The sequence below is a fragment of the Stegostoma tigrinum genome, chromosome 19 (genome assembly GCF_030684315.1).
Source record: "Stegostoma tigrinum isolate sSteTig4 chromosome 19, sSteTig4.hap1, whole genome shotgun sequence".
In the NCBI taxonomy this organism is placed as follows: domain Eukaryota; kingdom Metazoa; phylum Chordata; class Chondrichthyes; order Orectolobiformes; family Stegostomatidae; genus Stegostoma; species Stegostoma tigrinum.
The window spans coordinates 56,110,930-56,135,711 of record NC_081372.1 but is presented as its reverse complement, the minus strand read 5'-3'; the positions used below and the strand labels follow the sequence as shown (position 1 = coordinate 56,135,711).

The 24,782-nt window shown below is 48.4% G+C and overlaps 1 protein-coding gene across 1 annotated transcript in view; it reads left to right on the top strand.

The window, feature by feature from the left end:
• Window positions 1-24,050, top strand: part of sys1 (SYS1 golgi trafficking protein) — a 39,221-nt gene extending 15,171 nt beyond the window's left edge. The window contains exons 2-4 of the mRNA XM_048550097.2: window positions 13,920-14,237; window positions 19,250-19,317; window positions 22,960-24,050. Of these exons, the coding sequence (XP_048406054.1) occupies window positions 14,076-14,237; window positions 19,250-19,317; window positions 22,960-23,200 (471 nt within the window). The 5' untranslated portion in view covers window positions 13,920-14,075 and the 3' untranslated portion in view covers window positions 23,201-24,050. The remainder of the gene's footprint in view (window positions 1-13,919; window positions 14,238-19,249; window positions 19,318-22,959) is intronic.
• The last annotated feature ends 732 nt before the right edge of the window (window positions 24,051-24,782 follow it).

The following is a 24,782-nucleotide window of genomic DNA, read 5'->3' as shown; positions in this document are numbered from 1 at the left end:
TTCCCCCCGTTCTTCCCCCCGTTCTTCCCCCCGTTCTTCCCCCGTTCTTCCCCCCGTTCTTCCCCCCGTTCTTCCCCCCGTTCTTCCCCCCGTTCTTCCCCCCGTTCTTCCCCCCGTTCTTCCCCCCGTTCTTCCCCCCGTTCTTCCCCCCGTTCTTCCCCCCGTTCTTCCCGTTCCCCCGTTCTTCCCCCGTTCTTCCCCCGTTCTTCCCCCCGTTCTTCCCCCCGTTCTTCCCCCCGTTCTTCCCCCCGTTCTTCCCCCCGTTCTTCCCCCGTTCTTCCCCCCGTTCTTCCCCCCGTTCTTCCCCCCGTTCTTCCCCCCGTTCTTCCCCCCGTTCTTCCCCCCGTTCTTCCCCCCGTTCTTCCCCCGTTCTTCCCCCGTTCTTCCCCCCGTTCTTCCCCCGTTCTTCCCCCCGTTCTTCCCCCGTTCTTCCTCCCCCGTTCTTCCCCCCGTTCTTCCCCCGTTCTTCCCCCCGTTCTTCCCCCGTTCTTCCCCCCGTTCTTCCCCCCGTTCTTCCCCCCGTTCTTCCCCCCGTTCTTCCCCCGTTCTTCCCCCCGTTCTTCCCCCCGTTCTTCCCCCCGTTCTTCCCCCCGTTCTTCCCCCCGTTCTTCCCCCCGTTCTTCCCCCCGTTCTTCCCCCGTTCTTCCCCCCGTTCTTCCCCCCGTTCTTCCCCCGTTCTTCCCCCCGTTCTTCCCCCCGTTCTTCCCCCCGTTCTTCCCCCCGTTCTTCCCCCCGTTCTTCCCCCGTTCTTCCCCCCGTTCTTCCCCCCGTTCTTCCCCCCGTTCTTCCCCCCGTTCTTCCCCCCGTTCTTCCCCCCGTTCTTCCCCCCGTTCTTCCCCCCGTTCTTCCCCCCGTTCTTCCCCCCGTTCTTCCCCCCGTTCTTCCCCCCGTTCTTCCCCCCGTTCTTCCCCCCGTTCTTCCCCCCGTTCTTCCCCCCGTTCTTCCCCCCGTTCTTCCCCCCGTTCTTCCCCCCGTTCTTCTTCCCCCCGTTCTTCCCCCCGTTCTTCCCCCCGTTCTTCCCCCCGTTCTTCCCCCCGTTCTTCCCCCCGTTCTTCCCCCCGTTCTTCCCCCCGTTCTTCCCCCCGTTCTTCCCCCCGTTCTTCCCCCCGTTCTTCCCCCCGTTCTTCCCCCCGTTCTTCCCCCCGTTCTTCCCCCCGTTCTTCCCCCCGTTCTTCCCCCCGTTCTTCCCCCCGTTCTTCCCCCCGTTCTTCCCCCCGTTCTTCCCCCCGTTCTTCCCCCCGTTCTTCCCCCCGTTCTTCCCCCCGTTCTTCCCCCCGTTCTTCCCCCCGTTCTTCCCCCCGTTCTTCCCCCCGTTCTTCCCCCCGTTCTTCCCCCCGTTCTTCCCCCCGTTCTTCCCCCCGTTCTTCCCCCCGTTCTTCCCCCCGTTCTTCCCCCCGTTCTTCCCCCCGTTCTTCCCCCCGTTCTTCCCCCCGTTCTTCCCCCCGTTCTTCCCCCCGTTCTTCCCCCCGTTCTTCCCCCCGTTCTTCCCCCCGTTCTTCCCCCCGTTCTTCCCCCCGTTCTTCCCCCCGTTCTTCCCCCCGTTCTTCCCCCCGTTCTTCCCCCCGTTCTTCCCCCCGTTCTTCCCCCCGTTCTTCCCCCCGTTCTTCCCCCCGTTCTTCCCCCCGTTCTTCCCCCCGTTCTTCCCCCCGTTCTTCCCCCCGTTCTTCCCCCCGTTCTTCCCCCCGTTCTTCCCCCCGTTCTTCCCCCCGTTCTTCCCCCCGTTCTTCCCCCCGTTCTTCCCCCCGTTCTTCCCCCCGTTCTTCCCCCCGTTCTTCCCCCCGTTCTTCCCCCCGTTCTTCCCCCCGTTCTTCCCCCCGTTCTTCCCCCCGTTCTTCCCCCCGTTCTTCCCCCCGTTCTTCCCCCCGTTCTTCCCCCCGTTCTTCCCCCCGTTCTTCCCCCCGTTCTTCCCCCCGTTCTTCCCCCCGTTCTTCCCCCCGTTCTTCCCCCCGTTCTTCCCCCCGTTCTTCCCCCCGTTCTTCCCCCCGTTCTTCCCCCCGTTCTTCCCCCCGTTCTTCCCCCCGTTCTTCCCCCCGTTCTTCCCCCCGTTCTTCCCCCCGTTCTTCCCCCCGTTCTTCCCCCCGTTCTTCCCCCCGTTCTTCCCCCGTTCTTCCCCCCGTTCTTCCCCCCGTTCTTCCCCCCGTTCTTCCCCCCGTTCTTCCCCCCGTTCTTCCCCCCGTTCTTCCCCCCGTTCTTCCCCCCGTTCTTCCCCCCGTTCTTCCCCCCGTTCTTCCCCCGTTCTTCCCCCCGTTCTTCCCCCCGTTCTTCCCCCCGTTCTTCCCCCCGTTCTTCCCCCCGTTCTTCCCCCCGTTCTTCCCCCCGTTCTTCCCCCCGTTCTTCCCCCCGTTCTTCCCCCCGTTCTTCCCCCCGTTCTTCCCCCCGTTCTTCCCCCCGTTCTTCCCCCCGTTCTTCCCCCCGTTCTTCCCCCCGTTCTTCCCCCCGTTCTTCCCCCCGTTCTTCCCCCCGTTCTTCCCCCCGTTCTTCCCCCCGTTCTTCCCCCCGTTCTTCCCCCCGTTCTTCCCCCCGTTCTTCCCCCCGTTCTTCCCCCCGTTCTTCCCCCCGTTCTTCCCCCCGTTCTTCCCCCCGTTCTTCCCCCCGTTCTTCCCCCCGTTCTTCCCCCCGTTCTTCCCCCCGTTCTTCCCCCCGTTCTTCCCCCCGTTCTTCCCCCCGTTCTTCCCCCCGTTCTTCCCCCCGTTCTTCCCCCCGTTCTTCCCCCCGTTCTTCCCCCCGTTCTTCCCCCCGTTCTTCCCCCCGTTCTTCCCCCCGTTCTTCCCCCCGTTCTTCCCCCCGTTCTTCCCCCCGTTCTTCCCCCCGTTCTTCCCCCCGTTCTTCCCCCCGTTCTTCCCCCCGTTCTTCCCCCCGTTCTTCCCCCCGTTCTTCCCCCCGTTCTTCCCCCCGTTCTTCCCCCCGTTCTTCCCCCCGTTCTTCCCCCCGTTCTTCCCCCCGTTCTTCCCCCCGTTCTTCCCCCCGTTCTTCCCCCCGTTCTTCCCCCCGTTCTTCCCCCCGTTCTTCCCCCCGTTCTTCCCCCCGTTCTTCCCCCCGTTCTTCCCCCCGTTCTTCCCCCCGTTCTTCCCCCCGTTCTTCCCCCCGTTCTTCCCCCCGTTCTTCCCCCCGTTCTTCCCCCCGTTCTTCCCCCCGTTCTTCCCCCCGTTCTTCCCCCCGTTCTTCCCCCCGTTCTTCCCCCCGTTCTTCCCCCCGTTCTTCCCCCCGTTCTTCCCCCCGTTCTTCCCCCCGTTCTTCCCCCCGTTCTTCCCCCCGTTCTTCCCCCCGTTCTTCCCCCCGTTCTTCCCCCCGTTCTTCCCCCCGTTCTTCCCCCCGTTCTTCCCCCCGTTCTTCCCCCCGTTCTTCCCCCCGTTCTTCCCCCCGTTCTTCCCCCCGTTCTTCCCCCCGTTCTTCCCCCCGTTCTTCCCCCCGTTCTTCCCCCCGTTCTTCCCCCCGTTCTTCCCCCCGTTCTTCCCCCCGTTCTTCCCCCCGTTCTTCCCCCCGTTCTTCCCCCCGTTCTTCCCCCCGTTCTTCCCCCCGTTCTTCCCCCCGTTCTTCCCCCCGTTCTTCCCCCCGTTCTTCCCCCCGTTCTTCCCCCCGTTCTTCCCCCCGTTCTTCCCCCCGTTCTTCCCCCCGTTCTTCCCCCCGTTCTTCCCCCCGTTCTTCCCCCCGTTCTTCCCCCCGTTCTTCCCCCCGTTCTTCCCCCCGTTCTTCCCCCCGTTCTTCCCCCCGTTCTTCCCCCCGTTCTTCCCCCCGTTCTTCCCCCCGTTCTTCCCCCGTTCTTCCCCCCGTTCTTCCCCCCGTTCTTCCCCCCGTTCTTCCCCCCGTTCTTCCCCCCGTTCTTCCCCCCGTTCTTCCCCCCGTTCTTCCCCCCGTTCTTCCCCCCGTTCTTCCCCCCGTTCTTCCCCCCGTTCTTCCCCCCGTTCTTCCCCCCGTTCTTCCCCCCGTTCTTCCCCCCGTTCTTCCCCCCGTTCTTCCCCCCGTTCTTCCCCCCGTTCTTCCCCCCGTTCTTCCCCCCGTTCTTCCCCCCGTTCTTCCCCCCGTTCTTCCCCCCGTTCTTCCCCCCGTTCTTCCCCCCGTTCTTCCCCCGTTCTTCCCCCCGTTCTTCCCCCCGTTCTTCCCCCCGTTCTTCCCCCCGTTCTTCCCCCCGTTCTTCCCCCCGTTCTTCCCCCCGTTCTTCCCCCCGTTCTTCCCCCCGTTCTTCCCCCCGTTCTTCCCCCCGTTCTTCCCCCCGTTCTTCCCCCCGTTCTTCCCCCCGTTCTTCCCCCCGTTCTTCCCCCCGTTCTTCCCCCCGTTCTTCCCCCCGTTCTTCCCCCCGTTCTTCCCCCCGTTCTTCCCCCCGTTCTTCCCCCCGTTCTTCCCCCCGTTCTTCCCCCGTTCTTCCCCCCGTTCTTCCCCCCGTTCTTCCCCCCGTTCTTCCCCCCGTTCTTCCCCCCGTTCTTCCCCCCGTTCTTCCCCCCGTTCTTCCCCCCGTTCTTCCCCCCGTTCTTCCCCCCGTTCTTCCCCCCGTTCTTCCCCCCGTTCTTCCCCCCGTTCTTCCCCCCGTTCTTCCCCCCGTTCTTCCCCCCGTTCTTCCCCCCGTTCTTCCCCCCGTTCTTCCCCCCGTTCTTCCCCCCGTTCTTCCCCCCGTTCTTCCCCCCGTTCTTCCCCCCGTTCTTCCCCCCGTTCTTCCCCCCGTTCTTCCCCCCGTTCTTCCCCCCGTTCTTCCCCCCGTTCTTCCCCCCGTTCTTCCCCCCGTTCTTCCCCCCGTTCTTCCCCCCGTTCTTCCCCCCGTTCTTCCCCCCGTTCTTCCCCCCGTTCTTCCCCCCGTTCTTCCCCCCGTTCTTCCCCCCGTTCTTCCCCCCGTTCTTCCCCCCGTTCTTCCCCCCGTTCTTCCCCCCGTTCTTCCCCCCGTTCTTCCCCCCGTTCTTCCCCCCGTTCTTCCCCCCGTTCTTCCCCCCGTTCTTCCCCCGTTCTTCCCCCCGTTCTTCCCCCCGTTCTTCCCCCCGTTCTTCCCCCCGTTCTTCCCCCCGTTCTTCCCCCCGTTCTTCCCCCCGTTCTTCCCCCCGTTCTTCCCCCCGTTCTTCCCCCCGTTCTTCCCCCCGTTCTTCCCCCCGTTCTTCCCCCCGTTCTTCCCCCCGTTCTTCCCCCCGTTCTTCCCCCCGTTCTTCCCCCCGTTCTTCCCCCCGTTCTTCCCCCCGTTCTTCCCCCCGTTCTTCCCCCCGTTCTTCCCCCCGTTCTTCCCCCCGTTCTTCCCCCCGTTCTTCCCCCCGTTCTTCCCCCCGTTCTTCCCCCCGTTCTTCCCCCCGTTCTTCCCCCCGTTCTTCCCCCCGTTCTTCCCCCCGTTCTTCCCCCCGTTCTTCCCCCCGTTCTTCCCCCCGTTCTTCCCCCCGTTCTTCCCCCCGTTCTTCCCCCCGTTCTTCCCCCCGTTCTTCCCCCCGTTCTTCCCCCCGTTCTTCCCCCCGTTCTTCCCCCCGTTCTTCCCCCCGTTCTTCCCCCCGTTCTTCCCCCCGTTCTTCCCCCCGTTCTTCCCCCCGTTCTTCCCCCCGTTCTTCCCCCCGTTCTTCCCCCCGTTCTTCCCCCCGTTCTTCCCCCCGTTCTTCCCCCCGTTCTTCCCCCCGTTCTTCCCCCCGTTCTTCCCCCCGTTCTTCCCCCCGTTCTTCCCCCCGTTCTTCCCCCCGTTCTTCCCCCCGTTCTTCCCCCCGTTCTTCCCCCCGTTCTTCCCCCCGTTCTTCCCCCCGTTCTTCCCCCGTTCTTCCCCCCGTTCTTCCCCCCGTTCTTCCCCCCGTTCTTCCCCCCGTTCTTCCCCCCGTTCTTCCCCCGTTCTTCCCCCCGTTCTTCCCCCCGTTCTTCCCCCCGTTCTTCCCCCCGTTCTTCCCCCCCGTTCTTCCCCCCCGTTCTTCCCCCCCGTTCTTCCCCCCGTTCTTCCCCCCGTTCTTCCCCCCGTTCTTCCCCCCGTTCTTCCCCCCGTTCTTCCCTCGGTTCCCCCCCGCCCCCCCCGACTCCTCCCCTACCCACTGCCCTGTCAAAACCTCGCCATCCTTAAATCTCCTCCACCCCCCCCCCAAACACCCCCTCAAATCTCCCCTCTCAGCCCCCTAATCTGACAGTCCAACCCCAACCCCCATCCCCACTAAAACCTCTCTGCTTTGCATCGTAATGGGGTGAAGGGATGGGCATTTGAGGTGGTCGATGGGCAAAAGTGTCAAAAACCGAATTTGCTGGAAAAGCTCAGCAGGTTTGGCAGCATCTGTTGAGGGGGGAAAAAAAATCAGAGTTAACGTTTTGACCCAGAATATAATGTTGGCTCTGATTTAAGTAGTCATTTGTCTGTCCCTAGTTGCCCTTGAGAAGATGGTATGAGCTGTGTCCTGGAACTGCTGCAGTCTGTTTTATGTAGATGCACTCACAATGCATTAAGAAGGGAGTTCTAGGATTTTGACTCATAAATAAAGGAACTGTGAAATATTTCCAAGTCTGGATGGCCAGTGATTTGGAGAGAAACTTCAAGTGATAGTGTTCCCGTGTATCTGCTGCGGTTGTCCTTCTAGGCACTGCATGAGGATCCTTGGTAAATTTCTGCAATGAATCTTGAAGCTGATACACACTACTGCTTCTGAACATTAGTTGTAGGTGCAGTGACTTTGGAAGTGGTGCTAATCAAACATGCTGATGGTATCAAGCTGCTTGTATTGTTAAAACTGTGCTGTGAAGGGGGTCAGTTAGCACAGTTGATTGTCACTCTGCATCAGAAACCAATGTGGATTCAATTCCCACACCTGAGGTTACCATGAAAGATTCTCCCCTCATGTGAGATACGGTATCACCGGCCATCTCTCTCTAATGCAGAGCAGCCGATAGTCCAGCACCTTTGCTTTTACTCTTCCAGGCAAGAGAAGAATATTCCATCGCATTCTTGACTTATGCCTTGATAGATGGTGGACAGCCTTTGGGGAGTCAGGAGCTAAGATACCTGCTGCAAAATCCCTAGCCTCTGACCTGTTCCTGTACCCACAACATTGGTATGGCTACTCCAGTTTGGTTTTTGGATAATCAGGATGTTGAAAGTGGAAATGTCAGTAATGGTAGTGCTGTTGAATTTCAACAATAGTTAGATTCTGAGTGGAGTTGATTGCTCGTTGCATTTGTGTGGCCTGAGTGTTAATTGCCACTTCTCAGTGCAAGTCTGAACTTTGACCAGGTCTTCTGCAATTGGACATGGATTGTTTCAGTATGGAGAAATCACGAATGGTGATGCTGATTGTACAATCACCAGTTAACATTTCTCCCCCAACACACACGGACACTCACGCACTTGCATATACACGTGCATGTAAGTATTTATGACTACCAGAGCCACTCAGCCCCTGACCATATTAAAGCTGTGGTTCAAATATGGACAAAACAGCTGGATACTACAGATGATGTGACAGCCACTGCAATTGACATCAAGGCTGCACTTGACAAAGCGTGGCATCAAGGGGCCTTGCAAAACAACAAAGAAAATCAGATGCGAGAGGTAATTGAATGGGTTGAATTTGATCTTGACATACTTGGGCAATTTTTTTACATTGCCAGGTAAATGTCAGTGTTTTCACTGGACTGGGACAGCTTAGCTGGGAGAGGAGCAAATTCTGGAGCAAAAGACTTCAGTACTATTGTCAGAATATTTTACCTTTGCTGCTTCGAGTACTTTGGGCCATTTCTTGATATCATGCGGCGTGTGTGATGTTTGCTGAAGACTAGCATCTGGGATGTGAGGGAGAAGACCAAAATGGATAATGTACATAGAACATTACAGCACAGTACAGGCCCTTCAGCCCTCGATGTTGTGCCGACCTGTCATGCCGATCTCGAGCCCATCTAACCTACACTATTCCGTGTACGTCCATATGCTCATCCAATGACGACTTAAATGTACCTAAAGTTGGCGAATCTACTACCATTGCAGGCAAAGCGTTCCATTCCCTTACTACTCTGAGTAAAGAAACTACCTCTGACATCTGTCCTATATCTTTCACCCCTCAATTTAAAGCTATGCCCCCTCGTGCTCGCCGTCACCATCCTAGGAAAAAGGCTCTCCCTATCCAACCCTCCGATTATTTTATATGTTTCAATCAATTCACCTCTCAACCTTCTTCTCTCTAATGAAAACAGCCTCAAGTCCCTCAGCCTTTCCTCGTAAGACCTTCCCTCCATACCAGGCAACATCCTAGTAAATCTCCTCTGCACCCTTTCCAAAGCTTCCACATCCTTCTTATAATGCGGTGACCAGAGCTGTACGCAATACTGCAAGTGCGGCCGCACCAGAGTTTTGTACAGCTTCACCATAACCTCTTGGTTCCGGAACTCGATCCCTCTATTAATAAAAGCTAAAACACTGTATGCCTTCTTGCCACCCAGGTTGACAGGGCTGTTAACTTTTCAAGGATCTGTGTACATGGACACCGAGATCTCTCTGCTCGTCTACACTACTAAGAATCTTACCATTAGCGCTGTACTTTGCCTTCTGGTTACTCCTACCAAAGTGCATCACCTCACACTTGTCTGCATTAAACTCCATTTGCCACCTCTCAGCCCAGCTCTGCAGCTTATCTATGTCTCTCTGCAACCTACAGCATCCTTTGTCACTGTCCACAACTCCACCGACCTTAGTGTCGTCTGCAAATTTACTAACCCATCCTTCTACGCCCTCATCCAGGTCATTTATAAAAATGACAAACAGCAGTGGACCCAACACCGACCCTTGCAGTACACCACTAGTAACTGGTCTCCAGGATGAGCATTTCCCATCAACTACCACCCTCTGTCGTCTTTCAGCAAGCCAATTTCCGATCCAAACTGCTATATCTCCCACAGCTCCATTCCTCCGCATTTCTGATGAAGATTGTTGCAGATGCTTATCTTTTACTGTGAAGTACTGGGAATCCACTGGTATTGAGGATGGGAATATTTGTCAAAGTTGGAGTAGATTTAGTGAGCACCGTCCAGCAACCCGCAGATTTCAGTGGCCAATATTTCAGGACTCGAATACTATATGTAGGAAAATATCAAAGTTCAAGAGTTACATTTACCATCTGAACGTACATACATGAGTTTTGTCTTGGTTATTTTTGAATGTGTCACTGACTTGGAATGTACAAGTACAGCTAGATCTGATATGGCTATAATACCATAAGACATAGGAGTGGAAGTATGGCCATTCGGCCCATTGAGTCCACTCTGCCATTTAATCATGGCTGATGGGCATTTCAACTCCAATTATCCGCATTCTCCCCATAGCCCCTAATTCCTTGCGAGATCAAGAAATTGTCAATCTCTGCTTTGAAGACATTTAACATCCCAGCCTCCACTGCACTCTGTGGTAATGAATTCCACAAGCCCACCATTCTCTGGCTGAAGAAATGTCTTCATTTCCGTTTTAAATTTACCTCCTCCAGTTCTAAGGCTGTGCCCACAGGCCCTAGTCTCCCCACCTAATGGAAACAACCTCCCAGTGACCCCCTTTCTAAGCCATACATTATCTTGTATGTTTCTATTAGATCTCCCCTCAACCTTCTAAACTCGAATTAATACAATCCCTGGATCCTCAGCCATTCATTGTATGTTAGGCCTACCATTCCAGGAATCATCCGTGTGAATCTCTGCTGGACACGCTCCAGTACCGGTATGTCCTTCCTGAGGTGTGGGGCCCAAAATTGGACACAGTATTCTAAATGGGGCCTAACTGGAGCTTTATAAAGTCTCAGAAGCACATCGCTGCTTTTATATTCAAACCCTCTTGAGGTAAGTGACAACATTACATTTGCTTTCTTAATCACCGGCTCACCCTACAAGTTAACTTTTAGAGAATCCAGGACTAGCACTTCCAGATCGCTTGTACTTCGGCTTTATGAATTTTCTCACCGTTTAGAAAATAGCCCATGCCTGTATTCTTTTTTTCCAAAGTGCAAGACCTCGCATTTGCTGACGTTGAATTTCATCAGCCATTTCCTGGACCACTCCTAAACTGTCTAAATCTTTCTGCAGCCTCCCCACCTCCTCAGTACTAACTGCCTGTCCACCTAACTTCATATCATCGGCGAACTTCACCAGAATGCCTCCAGTCCCTTCATCCAGATTATTAATGTATAAAGTGAACAGCTGTGGCCCCAACACTGAACCCTGTGGGACACCACTTGTCACCGGTTGCCATTCCGAAAAAGAGCCTTTTATCCCAACTCTCTGCCTTCTGTCAGACAGCCAATCCTCAATCTATGCCAATAGCTCACCTTGAACACCATGGGCCCTCACCTTACTCAGCAGCCTCCCATAAGGCACCTTATCAAAGGCCTTTTGGAAGTCTAGATAGATAACATCCACTGGGTTTCCCTGATCTAACCTACTTGTTACCTCTTCAAAAGAATTCTAACAGGTTTGTCAGGCATGACCTCCCCTTACTAAATCCATGCTGACTTGTTCTAATCTGACCCTGAACTTCTAAGAATTTAGAAATCTCATCCTTAATGATGGATTCTAGAATTTTACCAACAACCGAGTCAGCTATTTCCTTATCTCCTATCACTAGCCTTCCAACATCAATTTGGAGCGGCCCAATGCCTACATTTGCCTCTCGTTTGTTTCTTGTGTATTGAAAGAAACTTTTACTATCATTTCTAATATTTCTGGCTAGCCTACCTTCATATTCGATCCTCTCCTTCCTTATTTTTCTGTGTTATCCTCTGTTTTTGTAGCCTTCCCAATCTTCTGATTTCCCAGTGCTCTAGGCCACTTCATAGGCTGTCTCTTTTTCTCTGATACATTTCCTGACGTCCTTTGTCATCCATGGTTGTCTAATTCCCCCCCAGATAATCTATCCATATTTCTGTGGTTAAGTGCAGAGTAAGCTCTTTGCCCTCTTTTATGATCCTACACCATATGCTGCTTTTCAACTCTCGATCGTCATCCCTTGCTGCTATCTTGAATGAGACAATAAATAAGAGTTGAACTAGTCCAAAGATCAATTGGAACTAGGCTGATAATTCCCAAACCAAGTTTCTTACAGGACCAGAGTCAGCAATGGAGGAGATTTTCCTTCTGTTGGTCAAGGCTAGATCTTAAATAAAAGGTCACTGTATAGTGTGTCTAAATTTTGACACTTTTGACAATTTTCCTCCATTCTGAGGAAGAGTCACCAGATCCAAAACATTAACATTTTTTTCCTTCACAGACGCTGCCAGACCTGCTGAGCTTTTCCAGCACCTTTGTTTTTGTTCCTGATTTATAGCATCCACAGTTCTTTTGGTTTTTGTATAAATTTTGACAATTTTAGAGACATTAGCTGGGATAAAGATGGTTTAGGAAATACATTATGAATGTTATCTGAAATTGCTTTTGTAAATGGACTTTAGTACCACTTGTTGAATTATTTTTGTTTCCTAAATTAACTAATAAGCATAATCTTTGGAACTTCAGAGTCCCTGGAATAACCAGGTTGGGAGGGTGGTGGTGGGGACAGGCAAAGATAGTCAATCTACTGACTCACTCTTTATTTGCATCACTTCCAGTGAGACATCCTTGAATACTCAACATCCAGATATGGCAAGACATTAGGGACAATATGAAAATAATACCCCACCCCATCAACCTCCGGATACAACGCATCATCCTCCGCCACTTCCACCATCTACAATCCGACCCCACCACCCAAGACATTTTTCCATCCCCACCCCTGTCTGCTTTCCGGAGAGACCACTCTCTCCGTGACTCCCTTGTTCACTCCACACTGCCCTCCAACCCCACCACACCCGGCACCTTCCCCTGCAACCACAGGAAATGCTACACTTGCCCCCACACCTCCTCCCTCACCCCTATCCCAGGCCCCAAGATGACTTTACACATTAAGCAGAGGTTCACCTGCACATCTGCCAATGTGGTATACTGCATCCACTGTACCCGGTATGGCTTCCTCTACATTGGGGAAACCAAGCAGAGGCTTGGGGACCGCTTTGCAGAACACCTCTGCTCAGTTCGCAATAAACAACTGCACCTCCCAGTCGCAAACCATTTCCACTCCCCCTGCCAGTCTTTAGATGACATGTCCATCATGGGCCTCCTGCAGTGCCACAATGATGCCACCCGAAGGCTGCAGGAACAGCAACTCATATTCCGCTTGGGAACCCTGCAGCCCAATGGTATCAATGTGGACTTCACCAGCTTCAAAATCTCTCCTTCCCCCACCGCATCCCAGAACCAGCCCAGTTCGTCCCCTCGTCCCACTGCACCACACAACCAGCCCAGCTCTTCCCCTCCACCCACTGCATCCCAAAACCAGTCCAACCTGTCTCTGCCTCCCTAACCTGTTCTTCCCCTCACCTATCCCTTCCTCCCACCCCAAGCTGCACCTCCATCTCCTACCTACCAACCTCATCCCACCTTCTTGACCTGTCCGTCTTCCCTGGACTGACCTATCCCCTCCCTACCTCCCCACCTATACTCTCCTCTCCACCTATCATCTTTTCTCTCCATCTTCGGTCCGCCTCCCCCTCTCTCCCTATTTATTCCAGAACTCTCACCCCATCCCCCTCTCTGATGAAGGGTCTAGGCCCGAAACGTCAGCTTTTGTGCTCCTGAGATGCTGCTGGGCCTGCTGTGTTCATCCAGCCTCACATTTTATTATCTTGGATTCTCCAGCATCTGCAGTTCCCATTATCAATGAAAATAATACCACTGTTCCTGACTACCTGAAAAGCCTGTCCTTGTCTTTGCAATCAAGTTGCAATGTGATGTAGTTTGCCTACTGTGAATTCTAGAGTCTGATTTCAGTGTGCTTTATTGGGGCTTCTGCATTGCTGATTACAGTTCCACACCTTGGACTGAATTTGGAGGAATATTTCTGCCTGTGAATGAAACAGGCATTGATTATGTGTTGGGTATTGATTATTCTTTCATGGGATGTGGGCATTGCTAACAACATCAACACTTGTTGCCCAATCATAATTGTCATGAGAAGGTGGTGAGTCACTTTCTTGAACCACTGCGTTCTATCTGTACACCCGTGATCCCATTAGAAAGGGAATTCCAGGATTTTGATCAGGCAGCTGTGAAGGAGCACTGAAGTAGTTCCATGTCAGCACATTAATGAGGAGTATAGACAGGTTAAGTAAATGGCTAAAGACTTTACAGATGAAATATAATGTTGAAAAATGAGATTAAGCACTTTGCCTTGTTTGTAACTGAATATGTGGAAAACATCTCACTTCAGTGGATTCAAACCAAGTATAGTTGGAAAACTTCCAAATCTGTTTTGAATGCCTGTTGCAACAATGACTGACTCTGCATACTTCCATGTTAGCTGTGCCTTGATTGGTAGCATTCCCATTTCTGGGTCACAAGGTTATGGATTAAAGTCCACAGCAGACACTTCAGCACAAATATACAGGTCAGCACACTGCTATGTGGCTTAGGTTTTGCACAATATTGAGAATTTATTTTGACCTTGGTTCACAGTGCAGATTCACTAGAGTGATAATCAGGCTTAAAGGGTTGCATTAAATTTTATGTTTTGGTTTAAGTGCAGTTGAGTTTAAAAGGTTGAGGGATGATCTAATTGAGGTGTTTAAAATGATTAATTATGGTAACAGTGAGAAATTATTGGACCCAGTAAAATATCCAGAATGCTGCAATTTAAGACAAGAATTAATAGGGTTTTTTTTTAATGTGGAAGGAGAGGTGCGAGGAACATGAAGTTTGAGTAAGTGCGGTTGAGGTGTGGAACAGTTTCAGGTGCGCTGAATAGTTTGCAGCTATCCTGATATTATTTCTAATTTGGTACAAGTCTGTTGTTTGTGCAGAAACTTTTTGCTGACTTCTTCCCTTAATTTTCTCTTGAGGCAGCTACCAATTCATCCTGGCAATTGAATGATATGTTAAATGTTATCTTGCCATCTGAAAGCATTTGTTTCTTTTTTTTTCCTCTTCAGGTGTGGTGAACACAGTTCAGTTCTGGATTTTGCAGCCGTGGTGTTTTGAATCTTTCTGCTGGCATTTAGCACCAACAAGCATCATGTTCCCAATAACTAAAGACTGAAAGTGATTATCATTGCTACTGGTTGTGGTTCGCAAAGCGTGCTGTGGGAATGGCTGGGCACTTCCGTAGCTATGTATGGGATCCCATTCTTATCATAGCTCAGATTATCCTGATGCAATGCATCTATTACAGTTTCCTCGGCATTTGGTTGGCTGTAGTGGACAGCCTGGTACAGAACAGTCGCTCGCTTGATCAAGTATTTAGCTATGAGGTAAACCAAATTAAAGCTTTTAAAGTGTGCTTTTTCTTTACAGTAGTGGTTCTTCAAAAATATCCCTTTTCTCTGAGTGGTTTGAAATGGTGAATTTATCTAATTCTTAGATTCGTACAGTGTAGAAAAGACCCTTCAGCCCGTTAAGGCTGCACTGACAACTCCAATTAAAGGTGTGCTAATACCAATTTCCTGTACTTGTTCCATACCCTTGAATGTTATGATATTTGAAATACTCATTCAAATATTTTTTAAATTTTGTGTGGTTTCCACCCTCCATCTCCTTCCCAGACAATACATTGTGCTGAGTGAAAACAGTTTTTCCCAAATCTCCTGTGAATCTCTTGCCCTTATACCAAAACTCTGCCCTCTCATGATTGACCCTTAAACAAAGGGGAACGGCTGCTGTCTGTTCACCCTGTCCATGCCCCTTGTAATCTTATACGTCTTATACATCTTAATCATGCCCCCCGCTCAATCTTCTCTGCTCTAAAGAAAACAATACAAGCCTATCTTGTCTCTCCTTAAAGCACAATTTCTCCATCTCAGGCAATATCCTGGGAACCGTCCTCTGTCCCTCTCATGCTATCACATCCTTCCTGTAGTGAGGTAACCAGAAATGCACAAAGTACTCCAGCTGTGGCCTGACCAATGCTCTGTACAACTTCAACATTACCTCCTTGCTCTTATACACTGTACCACGACTGAAGAAAGTAAGTATGCCATATGCCACCTTACCTATTCACGTGCTCTGCCAATTTCGGGGATTGGACAATTACCCCAAAATCCCTCTTCCTGTAAACTACCCACTGTGCTTCCATTCTTTAAATACTACTTCCAAAGTGCATCACCTTGTACTTACCAGGGTTAAATACCATCTGCCCATCTGACCAACTCATCTGTATCTTCATGTAACCTATAACTATCTGCCACTCTAACAATCTTGGTATCATCTACAAACTTGCTTAACAATCCCCCTGACGTTTTTATCTATAGCATTAATGGATATAACAAACAGTAAGGGTCCCAGTATTGATCCTTCTGTACACTCTGGACACTGGCTTCCGGTCACTCATCAGCCTTCTACCACTACCCTTTGTGTCCTATTACTAAGCTAGTTTCTGATCCACCTCACCAGGTTTCCCTTGATTCCATGTGCGTTAACTTTCTCAATCAGATTCCCATGTGGGCATTTGTCAAAAGCTTTGCTAAAATTCATATAAACTAATCATCTAAACTTCCCTTATCCACACACTTGATCACCTTTTCAAAACATTCTAACAAATTTGTTAGGCATGACTTCTGTCTGACAAAGCCATGCTGACAATCCCTAATTAATCTGTCTTTCTAAGTGGGTATTAATTCACTCCAATAGTTTCCGTACCAGTGACATGAGAGTCACCAGTCTATAATTTCCTCCTTCATCTCAACTATAACTCCTAAAAAGTGGAACCACATTAGCTGTCCCCCAGTCCTCTGGTACTTCCGCTGTGGCCGGACAGGAATTTGAATTTTGTGTCGCTATGACAAGAAACTGTAAGTGATTTTGGAGGACTGATTGGAGCCAGGTTCTATTGACAGGTTTGAGTTTAGGTTTTTTGAGGTGGGTTAAGTAAGGTTGCGTGGAGAGGATATTGAGGGGGTATGATGCTGATGTGGGGACTTCATTGAGGGAGATTTAAGATGAAGTTGTGTCTAGTTGAATATCATGACAGTTACCAGAGTTTAGTGGTGGAGGAAGGTTAGATAGTTGGGAGGTTGTTCACTTGGTGAATGGGTTGGGAACCTGGGCAATGAGATTCAACACTGGAGTAGGTTGAGTGATAGCCTTCAGTTAGTATTGTATTCCTTTTTTTTCATATGCATGACTTTGGTAATTTGGACCCTGCCAGATGGCTCAACGTTAATGACAATATTGAGAGATAAGGGTTAAGGAATAAATTTGACACAAAATCAGGAATGGAGTCCCTTTTAAACAATTGGCGTTTCCTTTATGTAAGCAACTTTCTAACCGATGAGGCCCAGATGTTTAGGTTTTCATTTCTTCTCTGGTTATTGGTCTACAAGGTGCATTCTGAAAACTATGCTTGGGCTATGCACCAACAAAGTTTAGATTAGATTCCCTACAGTGTGGAAACAGGCCTTGCGGCCCAACAAGTCCACACCGCCCCTTGGAGCATCCCCCACACGCCTGAGCACTATGGGCAATTTAGCATGGCCAATCCACCTAGCCTGCACATCTTTGGACTGTGGGAGGAAACCGGAGCACCCGGAGGAAACCCACACAGACAGTTACCTGAGGCTGGAATTGAACCCGGGTCCCTGGTGCTGTGAAGCTGCAGTGCTAACCACTGAGCCACCGTGCCGTCCCTAAGATAAAAGGAGAAATTTTCTGGCTTGGAAGCTGAAAGGTCAATATGGGGTGCCTGCCGTGAACAGTGACCCACAATCCCACAGGTAGTGTGTCTATGATCGAACACTCAATCTTCTGTTTCTTCCCAGATAATGTATGTTCTCTGTGCAGTTTGATGCTTCACTTCTGATACTTGCATAATGAAAGATAGTATGGAAGGATTATGTCCTATAGCCCACTCTTTCACATCTGTGACCCTGACTGTTGCATTCTTTGCACATCCTAAAAGCTTATCTGCGTATTGGGTCAGCTAGCAAAGCTTGAATATCTTTCCCGCCTGAAAGTACCACCAACAAAACCATGATTGTAACAGGATGATAACACTTTCACCTTTAATCACACTGAAAACATGCTGCTGAAAGTGGTGAGCAAATTCTGTTACTTTGGGTTCATAGAATCATACAGCATGAAAACAAATCCTGTCCAACTTGTCCATGCCAACCAAGTTTCCCAAGCTAAACTCATCCCATTTGCTTGCATTTGGCCCATATCCCCCTCAATCTTTCCTATTCATGTACTTATTCAAATGCCTTTTAAATGTTTTAATTGTACCTGCATCTGCCACTTCATCTGACAGTTCATTCCACATACGAACCTCTGTGTAGAAAAAGTTGCCCCTCAGGTCCCTCCTTAAATCTTTCTCCAATCACCTTAAAAATATGTGCCCTAGTTTGAACACCCCCACCCGAGGGAAGAAGTCCTTTGTTATTCCCCTTATCTATGCCCTCATGAGTTTATAAACCTCTATAAGGTCACTTCAATCTCCTATGCTCTAGTGAAAATGTCCCAGCTTGTCTTCATAACTCAAAGTCCTCCAGTCCTGTCAGCATCATGGGCAATTCTCCCTATAGAAGGGCAATGAGAACCGTACGCAGTAGTACAGAAGTGCCTTCGCTGATGTCTTGTACAACCGCAACATGACGTCCCAACTCCTGTAGTCAATAGTGACAAACAATCTGTCTCTTGATGTAAAATTTGACGTGTGCATGAGGAAATCTGCTCCCGCTTTTGGCTAAGCCTCAATATTTGTGGAATAACGTCAACCTGGCATCTTAGGATGCACTGGCCAACTTTTAGCTGTAATGTCAGGCAACTCAAAAACTTTTATCTTTGCTGTTTGTAATGCATTCTGGATATTTCATGAAAGGGCAAAGATCACGTGCAGATCTCTCAAAAGCAAATCTCCTAAGCACTAATGGAGTGATGGAGGGATGTTTTTTCTCTTTGGCTGGGATTGGGCATGTTAGTTATAAGGATGTGAGAAATATCCACTGATTTTTGTCCTGCGAGTGCTTCCTTCAGTAATCTGATTATTTGCAAGATATGAATGCACTTTTTACAGTTTTCGAAGTAGCCTTTTTGTTTCTCATGATCTAGAGAAATTACTGACATGTTACTGCCAAAAAGACTTCTAATGAATTTTCATCAGTAATGCTAACGTTAGAACTCAAGCTGTTGTGGCAACTGCACCATGGGGGCCAGATATAGCAGAACACTGGAAGGCAGAGGCTTATTGCTGAACAACTGTTCATGTTGTGTTTTCAGGGAGAGTTGCAGTAAATCCATAATGGCAAATTGCAAAACCTAACACATAACAAACTTTGAGAAGTTGTTCTACCTTAGGCAATCTCAGATTTTTTTTTTCCTCTAAACAGCAAACTCAACAATGTATTGTTATCCATATATTTATTACTTAACAGTAATGGCTCTCTGACCTTGAGTTGTGCTACTCCACAGCCATTAAAACTTGTAGCTTTAAGGGGACAAGCTTGTTTAAACATTTTCTCTTCACTTTTCAATAGTGTAACGTATCACATTTACAAAGTCCACAATTCCTGCCCCTGTTTGCTACTGTTCCAAAAATACTGTTAGCTTAAATGATGCTCAGTAGGTCAATTGGTGACTGCAAAGAGAAATGCTTTAATAACTTCACATGCCCCCATCATGCATAACTGAAATCCCAGTGGCAGCACTGTAACCTGAGAACAAAATCATTGAAGGATTCATAGCAATCTCTTCTTTGTATTGAATTGTTATATTTATCTACATTTGAATGAAATATCTGTAAACTTGAATATCTCTAAACGTTTGTGCATTCTCCTCTTCCTGCATTTTGTAATTTTAAAAACTAGCCAAGAACCGTGAAAGAATAAAGTTGCCCCTGCACCTGAACTACTTAACCAGATTTTAAGTTGTCTCTAAGCCTTTGTTCTGAATAATTTTCCAACCCAGATAAAATATGCAGCATATGCGATTGGATTATGTCATGGAAACTGGAGCCAGGAGGGAATAGCATGTGAGCCATACATATTGGGAAGAACCACAGTAGATGCATTGCAGTGGAATATGTGGCTAAGTTAGTTACTTACACGTCCAGGTGTAACCATGTTCCTTCTCGAACAAATAAGTACCATGTTTCTTCTTAAATTTCAATTGCCTTTTGCAACCCAGTGGACATGTTCTGTGGGAAACCTTGTTACCATCTTCAAACACACCCTGCTTGTGTTGACTTTGAAGGTGTCTCAATAGAGGTTTGGTCCTTGGCTGTGTTATTTTTGTTTTTAATTTTCTCTTTCTACTGGTCCTGTTTGTAATTTAGGTGCTGGGATTTTCCACAGCTCAGGGGAGGCTGTCGATGATGGCATTTGTCCTCAATTCACTCACATGGTGAGTAAATACACAACTGTTGAAAAAGAGACAACAGCAACTAGCAGACTGTTTAATGTAATTTAGAAGAAATCAATTGCATAACATTATTTTATCTTCCCCTCAGACCAATTCTACATACCAGCACCTCAGATTTAATTCCAAATCATAGTGCAGATTCATGGAATTGTCGCAGCACAGAAGTTTATCTTCTGCCATTCTTTTCTAATGTAAATGTTAGTAGGGGGAAGGAAAAAAATCATAATCATTTGAATGATCAATTAAACCAGCTTTTAAGACCGCTATCTGTATTTGTTCATCTTTCTGTAACATTTTCAACATAGTCTTCTAACTGGGTTTCCTAATATGCCAATTTAGAGAAGTTTCTCAATCAGCAGAGAATGTAATTTAATTTGGAAAAAAAAGACAATCAAGTCAGGACTCTAACTATTAATCTCTGACAATTGAGTGAAATCCAGTGGCCTTCATGTGACAAGCAAGAAAATAATGCTTAATACTGCTATTTCATAAAGTTAAAACTTTCCAACCTCTCAATGTTCTAAAACATTGCTAAAAGAAGTTGAAGGTTTTCATCTTACACTCATCTGAGCTAGGATGCAAGATACAGACTTGATAAAGAAAGACTGTTATCCAGTTATCTCCTTATAAACCAATGATGCTGAAGCCCTGAAAGCACACACAGCAGACCTGGTACATTCTCCCCATGTCTGCGTGGGTTTCCTCCGGGTGCTCCGGTTTCCTTCCACCATCCAGAGATATGCAGGCGAGGTGGATTGGCCATGCTAAATTGCCCATAGCGTTCAGGGGTGTGTGGGTTATAAGGGGATGGGTCTGGGTGGATGCTTCAAGGGCTGGTGTGGATTTGTTGGGCCAAAGGGCCTGTTTCCACACTGTAGGTAATCTAATCTAATCTAACCAATGCTAACAAAAGCTGTGCCTAAAGGTGATCCCATGGCACTGCCATCTATTTGAATGTACATAGTGTAATTACAATGGAATTCAACTGTATAAGAATGTGCAAACTCCACACAGACAGTCGCCTGAGGTTGGAATTGAACCCTGGTCCCTGGTGCTGTGAGGCTGCAGTGCTAACCACTGAGCCACCGTGCTGCCCCGAATGTTACTATGAGAAGCAACCTGGCATGCTACAAGATCTGTTTCATTGACAGTCATGTGAATAAGATTGTAGCCATCTGCTCACCATATGAGCTTGACACTGAAATAAGACAAATCGCAACAATTATGTGATACCCTGATCAAATCACCACCTGTAGTATATCACACGTACTGATGAAAGGGCCTACAGCCACCACTCTTGGCTTTGAACAATGCCTAGTCTATCTGATTACCTTGGAAGGGAAAAGTGTTGCAAAAATTTGCAAACAGGTGAAGTTAGCTGTCTCACACTGCAACTGAACGTTAAATCTGCAAGTAGTTTTCTTCACTAACCTATGATGCATCATCAGGTGATTCCAGTGATCCAAAGCAAATTTTGCATTCTCTTCCCCCCCCCCCCCCCCCCCCCCCCCCAAAAAAATGCCTAATAGGAGTTTCAGTGCTGGTGTGATGCCGGATGTGTAGGCTGTACGTTCCTATGTTTGGGCTATATGAAATAACATGCCTGTTGGCTCTTCACAGCTGGCACCAAACCACTTGTGTTCAACCACCTGGTGATTGCTACCCTCACAAAAAAAAACCACTATTACATATGATTCTGCTTTTGTAAATTATTTGTTAAATAATCGGAACCATGCTAGGAGGTAGACTGGAAACCAATTGAAGACCGTCAGCTGGGCCTGCCATGTGCATGTGCTAAAAGCTACATGTATAAATACTCATGACCTGTTTTATGTAGGCATAAGGAATTTACACAAACCTTCCTTTCTTTTAAAAAAAAGGGTGAGGGAGGGTGACAGTCAAAATCTGCTGCAGCCTCATGACAACATCCTGACTAGTCAGAATCTACTTGCTTTGTCTGAGAATTAAGATTGATTACTGCTCTTGCTGTATCTTCAAAGAAATGATGAGCCAACCAATCAACATCCTCTTCTCATTTTGCATGAAACAGTGGTCTCTTTTACAAGACTGTTTCTTGTGGCCTATTCTGATTAGTACAAAATGAAATGTTTCAACTTTTAGTCTCCTTTTAGCAATACTTAAGTTCTGTACTACCAAGCATTACTCATGATGTTCTATTCGCCCATCACCCCGTACTCAGCTATACAGACTCTTGGTTTGATAGCACCCCAATTTTAAAATTCTTGTCCTTTTAAAATCTCCCCGTGGCCTAGCTAATCCAATCTGTAACCACTTCCACCCTACACCCCTATGGTATATTTGTACTCCAATTCTGGCCTCTTCTGCATCCAGTTAATTTCAGCATTTCATTACTGCAGGTTAGGTGATGGCCTAGCAGTATTATTGCTAGACTATTAATCCAGAGATTCAGTGGGGTTCTGGGGACCTGGGTTTGAATCCTGCTGTGGCAGATGGTAGAATTTTAATTCCAGATTATTATTGAATTCAGAGTCTAACGATGACTATGAAACTGTCAGGAAAACCTATCTGATTCACTATTGCCTTTTTAAAGGAGAAATTTTGTCACCTACTTGGTCTAGCCTCTGGGCTGTTAGGGATGGACAATAGCAACTCCTGCATCCCGTGAAAGAATAACAGAAATTTCATCATTGATGGCCGTGCTATCAGCTGCCCAGATGTGAAACTCTGGAATCCCTCTCTAAGACATGTCTGTTTCCCCACGTCTCCCTCAGCTGATCCTTAATACCTACCTCTTTGCGCAAGCTTTTGGCCACCTGACCTAATATTGCTTGCTATTACTTGATAACAAAGTGTCGGGCTGGATGAACACAGCAGGCCAAGCAGCATCTTAGCACAAAAGTTGACGTTTCGGGCCTAGACCCTTCATCAGAAAGGATCCCCTCCCTACCCATACTCTCCTCTCCACCTATCTTTTTTTTCTCTCCATCTTCGGTCCACCTCCCTCTCTCTCCCTATTTATTTCAGAACCCTCTCCCCATCCCCCTCTCTGAAGGGTCTAGGCCCGAAACGTCAGCCTTTGTGCTCCTGAGATGCTTTTTGGCCTGCTGTTTTCATCCAGCTTCACACTTTGTTATCTCGCATTACCTCTATACTCCTGTTTTCCAGCCAGTTGCAGACAGCTTCATGAATTCGGTTTCTTATCACTGGGAAGTTCTTGAGAGCTAAGAAAGGGGGTACGATGGGCTGGTTTAAAACAAATGACCTATCACCTCTGTCTGGTTTTGACATCAGCCCAGGTAGACGTACAGGGATAGCTTTCCTGTCGTTTCAGATTATAGAATGCTAGTGACTTTGCAGTTGCCAGAGTTGAACGGAACTCTAGATTGACAGTCTATCCAAATTTGCATAAGGATACTGAGAAATAACTTGCTGGTGGACTGGAGGAGATATTTTGCATCCAACCAAGTGGACACACCCTTGTCTAAAGACAGCACCTCTGACAGTGCAGCTTTCCCTTCATTTGCTCTGGAGTTCAGTGTAACTTAAATTTTCAAGACTCAGTAGACTGGAAAATTCTGAATAATGTTAGAGTCTGTCCTGCTAAAAGGTACATCTTTGATCTGTTCCTGTTTTCTTCTCCAGCGCACTTGGATTATGGTATTTCATCCGAAGAGGAAAGCAGTGTTTGGATTTTACTGTGACCATCCATATCTTTCACTTTATGGGCTGCTGGATCTACAACTTACACTTTCCCACAGCACTGAGCTGGTGGCTGGTGAACATTGTGTGCATTGCACTGATGGCTGTGATAGGAGAGTACTTGTGCATGCGGACAGAACTGAGAGCCATCCCTGTGAACACTGGACCCAAATCTGACCTGTGACACATTGTGCAGCATTTCAAGCATTTGGCACCTCAGATTTGTCCAATCGTGAATGAAACTGCCCAATGACCAGTGTTAAATATTTTATTTCAATGTTAACAAGACTTTTCTACACAAAATGCAATAACATTAAATCCTTATTTTGGCCACTATAATATAACTTATGTGAAGTGAAAACTGTTTGTAAAGTGCATCTTTATTTAAGGATAAGCCTTTCTAAGCATGTATCTATTCAAGACTTGGAAGTAGCTTTGGTTGGCTGAGAATTGGGAGTTGGTGACAGTTGAAACTCCAAGACACCTGCAGCTGGATATGGATTGAATAAGCCTTACAGACTTGCTAAGACAGCGTGTTGGAATTATTGCAGGATTCTGCTTTAATGCCTCATCAGTGGTAAGACCATGTCATCTGATCTGCCCAGCGTCTTCACCCCTGCTGGCAAGCTGGAATGTTTCCCAAAGTTTACAGCAATCTTCACTTCCTTATCTAAATAACCTTCAAAAGTGTTCAACGCTTGAAAATTCAAGGAATATTATCATTCTCAAATGTGAGACCTAGAGCCTGTTGTAACACTCAGTGTATTTGCACAGTTTCCAGTGATTTTTAAGCAAAGATTAAGCACCCTGTTTTGATATTGAAATATATGTGGTGTAAAATAGTTTAGTAATGAATGATAAAAAGCACTTTGAAACTAAAGGCTGGACCTAGACTTGAGGGATGACTTGTGGATACAGTCCATGACCCTTGTGCCATTTTTTTATTGGCAGGGAACACAGCTTAATCTCTATTTTGTTTAAAACTCACTGAGTTTTAAAATAAATTTATTGCAGTGTTGAAAGTTGAATATTAGTTCTTGATTCAGATTTTTCTCAATCTACATTGTCACTATGGTATTCCCTATAGTGTGGAAATAGGCCATTCAGCACAAGAAGTCTACACTCTATGAACAGCAGCCCACCTCCACCCCATCCCTGCAACCCTATATTTCCCAGGGCTCATCCACCTAACTGACACATCCCTGGTCACTATGGGCAATTTACCATGGCCAGTCCACCTAACCTGCACATCTTTGGGCTTTTCTCCCTCTCAGTTTTCACCTCCTCTCAAAGCAGTGATTCTTTGTGGTTCGGCTTAAATGTAAGCAATCCACCTCCAATATCTCTGCCTGATTCATGATGCAAGTCTGACAGCGTTAATGACCTGTTCTGACAACTATCGGCACCCTCTAAGTAAAATATTGGTAAATAGAACAATCACAGATGATTAAGGAAAAGTTGTGTTTGGCTAACATTCTGAAGATTTTTGAGGCAGAAAAAAGCATTGGTGAGCAGTACGGTTGATCTGGTGTACATGGACTTCTAAAGACGTTTTGTAGAATGCTGCACAACAGAATTGAGAGCAAATGATGACATGTAGAATAAAAGGGATAGTAGTAACATGGATATAAAATTTACTGAGGTTTAGTTAACTACTGTTAACCAGTAGTGGATAACAGATTTTTTTTTTTGGGGCTGGAGTAAGGTTTGTAGTGGAGGTCTACACAGCTCAGTTGAGACCCCTACTCTTCTTGATAACTGTAAGG